The following is a 13443-nucleotide window of genomic DNA, read 5'->3' on the forward strand; positions in this document are numbered from 1 at the left end:
TCGGCAATTGTTTGTCATTGAAAACTGTTTTACTTGTGACCTACTTTTGTTTGACTTGTAATGAACTTTATAACAACTTACTTGAGATGCAGAAAATGTCCTATAACAGCTGAAAAGAATTCTTTTATATTGCATTGTTCAGGATAAAATGTGCTCTTATATTAACAAGGTAACCCTATTATACATTTGTTGTAACTAATTGCTATTTTCTTTTGGAAACCTAACATCAGGTTTAAATCAAGCATATAGTATGTGAATAAACCTTTAATTTTATGAACATTCTACTTGACAAAAAGTTTTCAACTATAGGCTACATCTCACTTATTTCAACCAAATTATCATTTGAAGTTGAAATACATGTTATTCCCAAACCTTTTACTTAATGTGCTTCATTTTCAGGTTAAAGGTCCATCCTATCGCACCAAGCCCAACAGTGAAGATGGCATCTAGTGTTACAGCTCAATCAGTGTTGGAGAAGATTAGTGTGGATCATCTGGAATGCTCCATCTGCACCAACCGTTTCAGGCAGCCCAAACTGCTGGACTGTTTGCACAGTTTTTGCCTGCAATGCCTCCACGATGTCAGACAGAGCCAAGATCCTAGTGGTACAAAGCTGACATGTCCTCTGTGCAGACGTGAAACCATGTTGAAAGTGTCTGGGGTTGCTGATCTCCCTAATAACTTTGCATTCAGTGCCCTGGTGGAGGAAGTTACAATGCAGGAAAAGCTACTGGAAGGTCAAGGGTCAGACATCAAATGTCAAAACTGTGATGAGGAGAATCAGGCTATTTCAAGATGCGCAGACTGTGATCATTTCCTCTGTCAAGAATGTCAAAAGGCTCATGGGCGTATGACTGTTATGAAATCTCACAAAATTTATACACTGGCTGAACTTCGATCAGGAGAGATTGTCTACAAGAGTAAACTAAGAGATGAAGTTCCCAAATGTGGCAAGCATCCAGATCAGAATCTCAATGTCTACTGTAATACATGTGAGCAAGTCATATGTCTCATGTGTACTGTTCTAGATCATGAAAAACCCAAACACTCTTTTATAGGCTTACCTGAGGCTTTTGAGAAATGTAAGAAAAAAATAGAAGAACTTGTTGCAAAAGTTGGTAAAAGCAAAACAGAACTAAGCACCACCATAGAGAACACTTGCATATCTCGCAAGAAACTCGACATCATGTTTGCAAACACCAAAAAAAAATCTCAGAAAAAGCTGACCAAGAGGTTGCTAAGATCCGACAGGAGGAGCAGAAACTGTTAAAAGAAACTGACAGGATTTACAAAGAGAGAGTCGTAACATTTGAAGCAGCTCAAGCCAATAACAGCAAAGAGGTGACACAGACAGAGCACAAGCTGGAGGAGGTGAGACAACTCATGAATCAAGCAAGTTGCTGTGAGATTCTTGAACTTCAGCAGAAGCTCTTTCATAACCTCAGTGAATTGACAGGGAAACAGCCACAGCAAGTTCCTGACAAATTGAGTTTCATGGACTATGAAGATGATGAGAGGTCACTTGGGAGACTCATTCTGGAAGAAGAGCCACAGGCTGCAGCTAAGCAATCACCAAGACCTGCAAGATCATGTGTGAAGGAGAAATGGGATCTGAAGACCGAAGTCAAGAACATGCAATTAACAAATGCATTGATAGCAGATGTTGCAGCACTCTCTGGCAATAAAATAATTGTACTATTTAAAATGAATATTCTGGACACAGTTGTGCACTATTTACAGCTTCAATTCCCAATAGTCACCTTGAACTATCTCTTATCCCACAAAGGCTACAAATCAATGGCCTCACTAATGCTATAAGGTGTATTGCAGTGAGCAAGGATGACAAGCTCATTGCTCTAGATGGTCGAGTAGTCAAGGTCTTCAACAAGCAACATCAGCTCCTCCATCAGTTCACACCAGGTAGAGGGTCAGACAAACCAACATGCCTTGCAGTGGATGACAGCAATCTGATGGCAGTGGGTTATGAAGGCAAGAAGGAGATATCTCTACACAACCCAGATGGATCCCTCATCAGGAGACTGTCTGCTCCAATGATTGGATATTATCTGACAATGTACAATCACCGCCTTATCTACACAACAGGCATGACCAAAAGGTTGGTATGTGAAGACTACTATGGTGCCAGTGTATTCTCAGTAGACATGACCAGCAACAAGCAGGGGGGTTGGTGCCCTACTGTTGTGTGCTGTGACAGTGACGGCAGCATCTATGTTGCTGTGTATGGACATCCACCGAGTAATATTCTGCATTACAGTCCTGATGGCAAGTACATTGGATGTGCGATCAAGGGATCTGGTCCTCTACGTGGCATCACATTCACACCAAATGGTGATCTTGTAGTTGCTGTAGGACATTCTGTAAAGGTCTATCACCTAGTGTAAGGACAGATTAATTAAACTGGGGCTATCCAGTGTATCCACCAACCACTTCCATCAGCCATTGAACTTTTTTATCACTGAAAAAGAACTTTAAAGTTCATTCCCTTCAAATAACATTCTACAATACTGTATATTTGGTATATTTCTAAGGTCTTTGGTCTCTGTATGTGTTGACTCTAATACCTAACTACCATTTCCATTTTTGAAAATCTTGGACTTTAACATCCAGCCTATTTCCTATAAAATCCTAGATCTGGTGGTCCAATAATGAGAGAAAAGGAATGACCCTTCACATTGTTTGCAAATAGGGCAGAGTGCACATTTTTAAAAATGATAACAAACAAGAGGGAAAGTATTACCAAGAAGATGGAAGGTATACGACAGGGAAATTCAATTTTCTCAAATTCATGTCAGCAAATGCAAAGTCAATGCATGATGTGCTTTCCAAGTAAAAGATATAACCCTGCTCCTGTATGAAATGTAAACATTTCCTTAATATTGTTATTCGATTTTTCAATTTTGGGGGAAATTGTTGAGTTTAGATGAATGCAACTTACATATATGTTCGAATGAGAAAGATTTGGCACCTCTGTGTACATGAGACAAGTACATTACACGAGAGCAACTGAATGGAATATGTGTGATTTTTAACTAAAGTGATAGTTCAAAAGTAAATCATATGCAATCTCTTGGTTGTCTCTTTCACAGTACTTTCTGAGTGCCTCATCAAATTAATATTAGTTTCATTACATTTACAACCAAGTTGAAAATGAAAACCTTGTGCATTCTACTGCAATGATACATGGATGTTTGTAAATGTGGTTAATATAATGGATGTACATTTTTGTACTAAAATCTTGTTTGTTTGCCTTTCTTAATGTGATTTTTTTTTTAATACTGCAATAGAAGATATGTACATTCTATGAATTTGGGGTCCACTTTTTTCCTGTCCCTAAACATCTGGCATCTACGATTTTGCAATAGAAGATGCGCTCCTTTATGTGTGTACTCTTCCTCCAAGGTTGTTTCTGTGAATCAAATGATCTACCCAACAAATATTAATTAGTTTGAAGTCATTCGTAATGCCAATTGAATGGCAAATTATACATTTCAGAGGTTACAGGGACAGGAAAAATGTCAGACTTTGGACCCTAAATGTATAGAATGACCTACTTGTGAAAGGTTCTGTATCATTACAATAATAGTTTAGTTAGTTACATAAATGATTGAGGCTTTTGTTTTTCTGAATAAGTATTGGTTTGCTAAATGCTGATAGACCAAGTGACAACTTTGAATGAGTACTGGTTAATTAATTACTGCTGATAGACTAAATGAAGCAATGAGCATTTGCTTTAATTACAGAATATCTCTCCAAGAGAACGCAGCTTCCATGACAACAATGGCATTTCAGCAAAGATCCAAAGTCTGTTATTTTACCAATCAGCATCTCACATACGTTTCAGCTGCATTTTCCACTGGGCATGTGTGACTCCTAGGGTTATTGCATACATAATGAGGGCTGCCTATTTTACACCGATGAAGCGACTCAAAAAGATATATTTGTATTTTATCATTTTTAGACCACTTAATTTGGAGGCCGTTGTTATTGTATCACTAGTTAGTTCATTCACTGTATATTTTGTTGAAGACATTTTTAAAAACGTTTTCTGAGAACATAGCAACAATGATTTTATGAAACAGCCGTCTTTTATCAGATGTCGTTTGTTTATATTTAGGACCATTTTGTTTTTCGACAAAAGCATAACAGCAGTGGTTTCCCCAACATTTATACTTGTACATATAGTCAGGTGGCATATGGTCGGAATCGTGACCGACTGGTCCAAAGCACCAAACTTGGCAGATAGATTCTTATAGCCCTAGAGAAGATATTTAGAAGGGGTGACACCTGAAATTCTTTTGGGAAGGGTGCATAATTTGCATAAAACGTTAATCCCTGCCGTGTTATATATTTATTCCCATATTTGGGTATATTTTTATTTTTTTATTTTTTTGAAAAGTGTATTTTGGTGATTCTACTTGCATATTCTTACTTCAATAACATTTTGTAAAACATATACGTGACTGAATAATTAGGAGGACATAGTAAAGAACCAAAATTGCTACTATTTTACCCTAAAGTTACGCGCATTTACCTTTTCCTCAGATATCATCAACTAGGCTCGCCAAACGTGGGTATTGATGAGCTTCAAATTCACAAAGTTACTTACTGACATAGTTACCCTAACAAAAATAAGTGGGAAATCAAGTGGAAATTGATAACATCTTGATGTTTAGCCCAAATGACCAAAAAAAGGCGAGAAAATGTGGTGTCCATAAATTGGGCTAGTACGGGAAGGATAACGTGGGGACTTGAACAAGTTCAACGAAATCCCCCTAAATAAGAGATTATTGTTGTTTACAATAATTTCGTCTACGCCAAAACGTTTTCTCAACAATAATTTTGGAAATTTCCTTGAACTTGTTCCAGTGTTCCATGTTAGGCAACCCTTCACCTACTTGTTAGCCTAATTTATGGGCACCTTGTTTTTTCCCAGTTTTTGTTTTCTGGGCTAAATATCACAATGTTATCATTGTTCACATGATTTTGCATAAGGTTTTAATAGGGTAACTGTACCAGTAAGCTACTTGGTGAATTTGAAGTTCATCAATGCTGATGTTTGGCAAGACTAATTGATGATATCTGGAGACAAGGTAAATGCGCGCAATTTTAGGGCATAATAGTAGCCATTTTGGATCGTTACTATGTCCTCATAATTATTCAGTCACTTTCATGCTTAGGAAAATGTTATTCAAGTAAAGATATGTAAGTAGAATCCCCAAAATACACTTTTCAAAAAAATGAAAAATAGAAATATACCCAAATTTGGGAATAAATATATTACACGACAGGGATTAACAATTTATGCAAATTAGGCACACTTCCCAAAAGAATTTCAGGTGTCACCCCTTCTAAATATCTTCTTTAGGTCTGTAAGAATCTATCTGCCAAGATTGGTGCTTTGGACCAGTCGGTCACGATCTTGACGAAAATTAGATCTAAGCCACCTGATTAATAATGGTAGAGGGGATCATCAAGTAATCAGATTTGTGAACACATTTTCCCTATACTACTGCATTTGAATATTGTCAACATGCTCTCAAAATATTTTGAGTATGTAAGGCCAAAAAAAAAATATTCGGTCTCTGGTCAGACCAAAGTTCCAGAATTGACGCGGGGACGCAGCTTTTTAAAAGGTACCAACGGCGTAACTAGGGTTAAGCTTCAAGTGGGGCAGCTGGGGGGTTCATCAATTTTTTTTTTTGAAAGAAGGGGGGGGGGGCAAGGAAGGTAACATATACATTTGTTGTGTGCAATTCAAGATTTCAAATGGAGTGGGGGGTGGGGAGAGACACATGCCCCATAGTTACACCTTTGAAAGGTACACAGAAATATGGAATTCTAACATCATATCAGGTTTAACAGTCCCTTACATATTTACAATTAAAACTAGTTACGAACCAATAAAATATTTGGATGGTATCAACCCCCTTTAATTACATAATGTTGCAGTCCACTCTTTGTTTTATAAATTGAAATACAAAATGGTTTTGTAGGAATGAACCCTGAACACTAGTCTGAGTATCACCCATTGTATCACCCTCTCTGTCTCTGGCCCAACGTCTGATATATCTACGCATGCAAATTTATGCGAACCTGCGCGCCAGCCAATTGCAGTCAACATGACATTATTTCATTCTGAAATCTGGACTTACCTGTTGATGGGTAAATTTTGATGCCATGTTTTTGTAATACAACAACGGATATAGATATCTAATAAAACCTGACATTGGCTTTCAAAACTGTTAACATACAGGAACGCTGACCGTTGGTGAAACTTGAATGCACAAGAGGGCATTCTCATTAAGTCTGTTATTCAAAATACTACATGATGATAAATCAAAGTCGCAGGATGTTTGGGCATCGCGTAACGTATCGATACAGTCCGCTTGACGTAGGCTATTTCTGCTAACATAATTTACAACGTAAAAGCATAAAATATGTCGTGTCTAGGTTTTATTAGATGTACATGACAACGGGTTACCGAATTAAACCCGATATAGAAGGCGCCCGCTGAATGGTCAGAATATAGAGATCAAGACACAGTCTTGTTTTGCATTAATTACTTGCCGAATCTGCTTGCATATCATAGACCCTTGCTATACATGAAGATATTCCATAGACTACTTTAGCACCCATCTCCCTACAATTAAGAACAATCCACAATGCAGTGCGAGTGTGCCAACAAGTGTTTGCCTCAAGAGGCCACTTTTCAACTTGACGGTCTATTTAAAAGTATACTAACTTCTACAAATGAACTTACCTGTACATGGAAGTACATTGGGGAATCTGTTCTTGTTTTTGTAGACAGCTTTCTTGACTTCCTCACAGTTGACTGCCACTGACATTTCATTTAGAACCTGAAGTTTAAAGTAAACAAATTGACAACACATGTTACAATACTGTTTCTCTTTCTAGCTTGGACTTCAATTACAATAAACAACTGTTGACTAATGTGATGTGGGGAGGGGAGGGGGCAGGGGGAGGGGAGGGGGCAGGGGGAGGGGATGGGGGGCACCTTGTCCCCAGCTCCAGCAGCTTTTTTGAAAGATATTTTTTTCATAAATGGTTAGAGAGCTCTGACACAAAAAAAGGAAAAGAAACCAAGCTCCGAAACCATTACAATGAGCCGTGAAAATTGGCATTTATTTTCCAGTATGCATAATAATGGTCAGTTTTGAAGAGCGCCCCCATTTGGAAAATGGATACCAGCCCCCTCCCCCCCCCCCCCCTTTGGATTTTACAAAGGCCGAGTGTTCGGGGATGTGTGAGTGCGGTTGACCCCCTGACATCAAAAGCTGGATAGGCCACTGTGTGGGATATGACGTTTTTAACACCCAAGGGCTGCATTTGGCCTCGGGTGCTATGTACATGTATGGCCAACACATTACACACTGGGGCACAGGCTGCATTTTGCAGTCCATGTGCAGTACACACATCACCCATAAAGAACTCACTTTCGATGTGAGAAACCTTTAAAATGATTATTTACATTTGCAAGGTTGACACCAAAAGAAACAATGCTTCTTTGGGAAAATCTGTAACTTTAAAAGCATTTTTGAAAAACTTAACTAAAGTCATCACAAATATCTTATATTGCGATCCCATATCAAATGTCTGCATTGTAATTATTCATGCAAAGTATAGACACTGTTTACAGTCTTCAAATAATCATGAAAATTCCTTTAGAAATGTGAAAATGAATATCACTTGAATATGACACCATACAATGCTGTATTTGGGTTTAAAGATTTCCAGATGGGACTGACAGGAATAACCAACTTTTAATGTTCTATATGTTGTGTTGTAATCTAGTGGGTGTCATGCATACATTGGCATATAGGCCTATTCCCTTTGCTACATAAATTTCATCCAAATGTACAATCATGTACATGTAGGCCTATACAGTTCAACACATTACATATGTGTTAAATTCATATTTCCGCTTCAGTGTAACACAGTGACTGGAACAGGCCCTTGGTAAATCTATTGTTACCAGAAACTGGCTTTGAAGGTGTTCACAAAATAACAATACCTGTTGACTAGGCAATACAAGTTCAACTGTGTGACCTGTGATCCATTGCAGTCTGGTGTATTTATAGAATTGGGAATTTACAGGCAATGAGCAATGCCACACCTTACAGACATTCAAGTCAATCCAGAGAGTGAGAACCAGCCATCATTAGTTGCTGCAAAAGAGTATTCCAGCAGTTTCTTCATCAAACTGCCAAATTGATTGCAGAAATATCTTCTGACATCATTCAGGTATGTTTAGTTGATAATAAGCTTGAAAAACGTAACCACAATTGGTTAAGTCCTATCAATGGATAAGTCATATTTTTCAGTTCATATAAACGTAAACAACTAACACTTTAGGCCACATTTTTTATATTTTGGATTACAGATCCACTGATTTAAAAAAAAAAAATCTTTGCCAATTGAAAAAAATTTTAAACAATGTTTGGCCAATTTTTAATTTTATGTTTCTGCTGAACGTGATATAAAGCAATTGGCATTGCTGAAAATCGTCATTTTCTCTGTTAAAAGTTTCTCCATCCACACAATGTTTGCATTTTGCTAGAAATACAGCAGGCACATTGGCAACTTCCGTGGCTACAATATAGCAATACGGAACAAAACTGTGCCTGGTGAAGTGGATATTGCACGTTTATCCTGATCACAACCCGTTCAAGATCGGACGACTTCTGTATACTTTTCTCTTCATATTTTTTAGTTCAAAAATAAATATTTTCTTTGTGAAATTTTAGCCCAAGACTAGTTTTTGAGAAGAAACATGAGTTGGAATTTCACTATCAAGTTTGATTTTACTGGTTTGCGCAGGTGCAGTTTTGTAAATTATGAATGCTTATTACAACCATATCATCATTTGAAGTTTGAATACATGCAAATCCTAAAGCTTTTAATTAATGTGCTTCATTTTCAGGTTAAAGGTCTGTCTACTCCTATCACATCAAACCAAACAGTGAAGATGGCATCTAATGTTACAGCCCAATCAGTGTTGGAGAAGATTAGTGTGAATCATCTGGAATGCTCCTTCTGTACCAACCGTTTCAGGCAACCCAAACTGCTGGACTGTTTGCATAGTTTTTGCCTGCAATGCCTTCAAGAGCTCAGACAGAGCCAAGATCCTAGTGGCACAAAGCTGACATGTCCTCTGTGCATGTGTGAAACCATGTTGAAAGGGTCTGGGGTTGCTGATCTCCCTAATAACTTTGCATTCAGTGCCCTGGTCGAGGAAGTTACAATGCAGGAAAAGCTACTGGAAGGTCAAGGGTCAGACATCAAATGTCAAAATTGTGATGAGGAGAATCAGGCTATTTCAAGATGCATGGACTGTGATCATTTCCTCTGTCAAGAATGTCAAAAGGCTCATAAACGTATGACATTCATGAAATCTCATAAAATCTACACACTGGCTCAACTTCGATCAGGAGAGATTGTCTACAAGAGTAAACTAAGAGAAGACATTCCACAATGTGGTAATCATCCAGATCAGAATCTCAATGTCTACTGCAACACATGCCAGCAAGTCATATGTACACCTTGCTCAGTACTTGACCATGCAAAACACTCCCTCATTGGACTACCTGTGGCTTTTGAGAAATGTCAGAAAAAAGTTAAAGAACTTGTTGCAAGAGTTGGTAAGAGTAAAACAAAACTGAACAACACCATTGAGAAGACTTGCAAATCTCGCAAGAAACTGAATACCATGTTTGCAAACACCAAAAAGAAAATCACAGAGAAAGCTAACCAAGAGGTTGCCAAGATCCGACAGGAGGAGCAGAAACTGTTGAAAGAGACTGACAGGATTTATCAAAAAAGAGTAACAACATTTGATGCAGCTCAAGCCAATAACAGCAAAGATGTGACCCAGACAGAGCACAAGCTGGAGGAGGTGAAACAACTCATGAATCAAGCAAGTTGCTATGAGATTCTTGAACTTCAGCAGAAGCTCTTGCATAACTTCAGTGAACTGACAGGGAAACAGCCACAGCAAGTTCCTAACAAATTGACTTTCATGGACTTTGAAGAAGGTGAGAGGTCACTTGGGAGACTCATTCCAGAAGAAGAGCCAAAGGTTGCAGCAAAGCAATCACCAAGACCTGCAAGATCATGTGTGAAGGAGAAATGGGAACGGAAGACTGAATTCAAGAACTTTGAATTAGGAAATACACAGATACATAATTTGTCAGCACTCTCTGACAATAAAATAGTATTAACCAATTGGAATAATACATTATTCACAGTATCACTGACCAATACTCAACATACACCATCTCCTATCCCACAAAGGCTACAAATCAATGGCCTCACTGATGTAAAGTGTATTGCAGTGAGCAAGGATGACAAGCTCCTTGCCCTAGATGGTCCAGTAGTCAAGGTCTTCAACAAGCAACATCAGCTCCTCCATCAGTTCACACCAGGTAGAGGGTCAGACAGCCAACCAACATGCCTTGCAGTGGATGACAGCAATCTGATAGCAGTGGGTTATGCAGGCAAGGAGGAGATATCTCTACACAACCCAGATGGATCCCGCATCAGGAGACTGCCTGCTCCAATGATGGGATATTATCTAACAATGCACAATCACCGCCTTATCTACATAAACGGGCCTAATAAAAGGTTGGTATGTGTAGAGTACTTTGGTGTCAGTGTATTCTCAGTTGACATGTCCAGCAACATGCAGAGGGGTTGGGGCCCTACTGGTGTGTGCTGTGACAGTGATGGCAGCATCTATGTTGCCGTGTATGGAGATCCAACAGGTGATATTCTGCATTACAGTCCTGATGGCAAGTACATTGGATGTGTGATCAAGGAATGTGATTCTCTACTGGGCATCACATTCACATCGGATGGTGAGCTGGTAGTGGCTGCACAACGGTCTGTACAGGTCTATCACCGAGTGTAAGGACAGATTAATTAAACTGGGGTTATCCAGTGTATCCAACAAACACTTCCATCAGACATTGAACATTGTTCTGAAAAAGAACATTAAAGTTCATTCCCTCAATAAAACATTCGATAATACTGTATACATGTATTTGGTTTATTTCTAAGGTCTTTGGTGTTTGTATGTGTTGACTCTTATACTTTAAGCCTACTTCCTATAAAATCTTAGATGTGGTGGCCCAATAATGAGAGTAAAGGAATGATCCTTCACATTGTTTGCAAATAGCGCAGTGTACATTTTTAAAAGTATTATCAATGAGACGGAAAGTATTACCACGAAAGGCAATTTAGTTCAATTTTCTCAGATTTGTCTCAGCAAATACGAAGTCAATGCATGATGTGCTTTCCAAGAATAAGATATAACCCTACTCCTGTATAAAATGTAAATATTTCCTTAAATTTTGTTATTCAAATTTTCAATTATTGGGAAAATTGTTGAGTTTAAATGAATGCAACTTATTTTTGAATGAGAAAGATTTTGCACCTTTTGAACACGAGACAAAAGTAAAAACTCAAAAGCATGGATGAAATATGTGTGATTTTGTACTCAAGTGATAGTTTAAAAGTAAATCATATGCAATCCCTTGGTTGTCTCTTTCACAGTGCTTTCTGAGCGCCTCATCAAATTAATATTAGTTTCATTACATTTACAACCAAGTTAAAAATGAAAACCTTGTGCATTCTACTGCAATGATACATGGATGTTTGTAAATGTGGTTAGTATGATGGATGTACATTTGTAAATTGAAATTTTTTTTCTGCCTTTCTCATATGTGATTGTTTACATACTACATTACAAGATGCATTTTGGAACATTCTATGAATTTGGGGTCCACTTTTTCCTGTCCCTATACGTCTGACATCTACGATTTTGTAAAAGAAGATGCACTCCTTTATGTGTGTACTCTTCCTCCAAGAATGATTCTGTGAATCAAATGACCTACCCAAGAAATATTAATTAGTTTAATGTCATTTTCAATGCCACTTAAATGGCAAATTATAAATTTTGGATGTGCAGGGACAGGAAAAATGTCAGCCTTTGGATCTTAATTGTATAGAATGACCTACTTGTGAGAGGTTCCATATCATTACAATAAAAGTTTAGTTTATTCCATAAAGGATTGAGGCTTTTGCTTCTTTTAATAAGTATTGGTTTGCTAAGTGCTGATAGACCAAGTAGTCTAAATGAACTTGAAGCAATGAGCATTTGCTTTAATTACAGAATATCTCTCCTAGAGAACACAGCTTCCATGACAACAATGGCATTTCAGCAATGATCCAAAGTCTGTTATTTTACCAATCAGCATCTGGAACTTTCTAAAGGTACCAGCGGCATAACTACGGTTGGAAGGTTTTTGTAAGTAAAAGGATAATTTTATTTTTCATGGGCTTTTGTTTTTTCAAAGACTTTGGAAAAGTAGTTTCTATTGAAAAGGTGGATACAATGAAAATGGAATGTCATCGGCATTTCCTTGTGTGGAAAAGGTAAAGACACACTCATATTCACAGTATTTTAGGGGGAACACTGGGGCATTGAAAACATCTAAACAGTAAAGTGTTTATATTGTGTATGATTGGTCCAAAAGATTATAGCAGGCAGCTATTGAAAACATACATTTGTACAAACTCAACCACCCAGAATGTAATCAAGTTGTGCGGTTCTTCTAATACTTTGTAGATTGAATGAGATTAAAAACATTGTTAATTTGTGAAATAAATATATATATGTACAAGTCAAAGGCAAGTTGCATAAACGAAGTTTTTTTCTTCATATTTCAGGATTGATTCTACATGTTTTGGAAAATAGGCAAACGGAATTTTTTCGTTAATTGAACACGTAAACATCACATCCTTAGCATCACGTAACATATCGTTACAGCCCATGTGACACAGCCTAATTTGCTAACATAGTTCACAACGTAAAAGCATAATAGATGTCGTGTCTAGGTTTTACTAGATGTACATGACAACGGGTTCAAGAACCAATATAGAAGGCGCCTGTTGAATGTTCTCGAGGTCAATTAGACGCAGTCTTGTTTTGCATAATAATCGTCGAATCTCTCGAATATCATAGATCCTTGCTGTACAAGGGGATATTTCATAGACTACCTTAGCACCTATCCCCCCTACAATTAAGAACAATTCACAATGCAGTGGGTGTGTGCCAACAAGCGTTTGCCTCAAGAGGCCAAAAGTATAGTAATTTCTACAAATGAACTTACCTGTACATGGAAGTACATTGGGGAATCTGTTCTTATTTTTGCAGACAGGTTTCTTGGCTTCCTCACAGTTGAGTGCCACTGACATTTCATATAGCACCTACATTTCAAAGTGAACAAATTGACAACACATATTACATTTATTTCTCTTTCTAGCTTTGACTTCAATTATGAATCCAGTAGTTTTACTGACTAATTGCCTATTCATTCTCCACCAAGCGCATGGACAACATTA

The 13443-nt window shown here is 37.8% G+C and overlaps 1 protein-coding gene across 1 annotated transcript; it reads left to right on the top strand.

Annotated features, from left to right (window-relative positions):
- The first annotated feature begins 9418 nt into the window (after positions 1 to 9418).
- LOC119726879 (E3 ubiquitin-protein ligase TRIM63-like) lies at positions 9419 to 10948 on the top strand. Its single transcript, XM_038198732.1, has 2 exons — positions 9419 to 9934; positions 10856 to 10948. Exons 1-2 carry the CDS (start codon positions 9419 to 9421, stop codon positions 10946 to 10948), a joined length of 609 nt encoding a protein of 202 aa, XP_038054660.1.
- The last annotated feature ends 2495 nt before the right edge of the window (positions 10949 to 13443 follow it).

The sequence above is a fragment of the Patiria miniata genome, unplaced genomic scaffold (genome assembly GCF_015706575.1).
Source record: "Patiria miniata isolate m_02_andy unplaced genomic scaffold, ASM1570657v1 HiC_scaffold_2, whole genome shotgun sequence".
Classification (NCBI taxonomy): domain Eukaryota; kingdom Metazoa; phylum Echinodermata; class Asteroidea; order Valvatida; family Asterinidae; genus Patiria; species Patiria miniata.

Bases quoted from the DNA above. Each gene is read 5' to 3' on its own strand.
- LOC119726879 (XM_038198732.1), top strand. From the start codon at position 9,419: ATGACATTCATGAAATCTCATAAAATCTACACACTGGCTCAACTTCGA. The intron at 9,935-10,855 runs GTGAAACAACTC...TGTGTGATCAAG, and splicing joins CAGAGCACAAGCTGGAGGAG to GAATGTGATTCTCTACTGGG.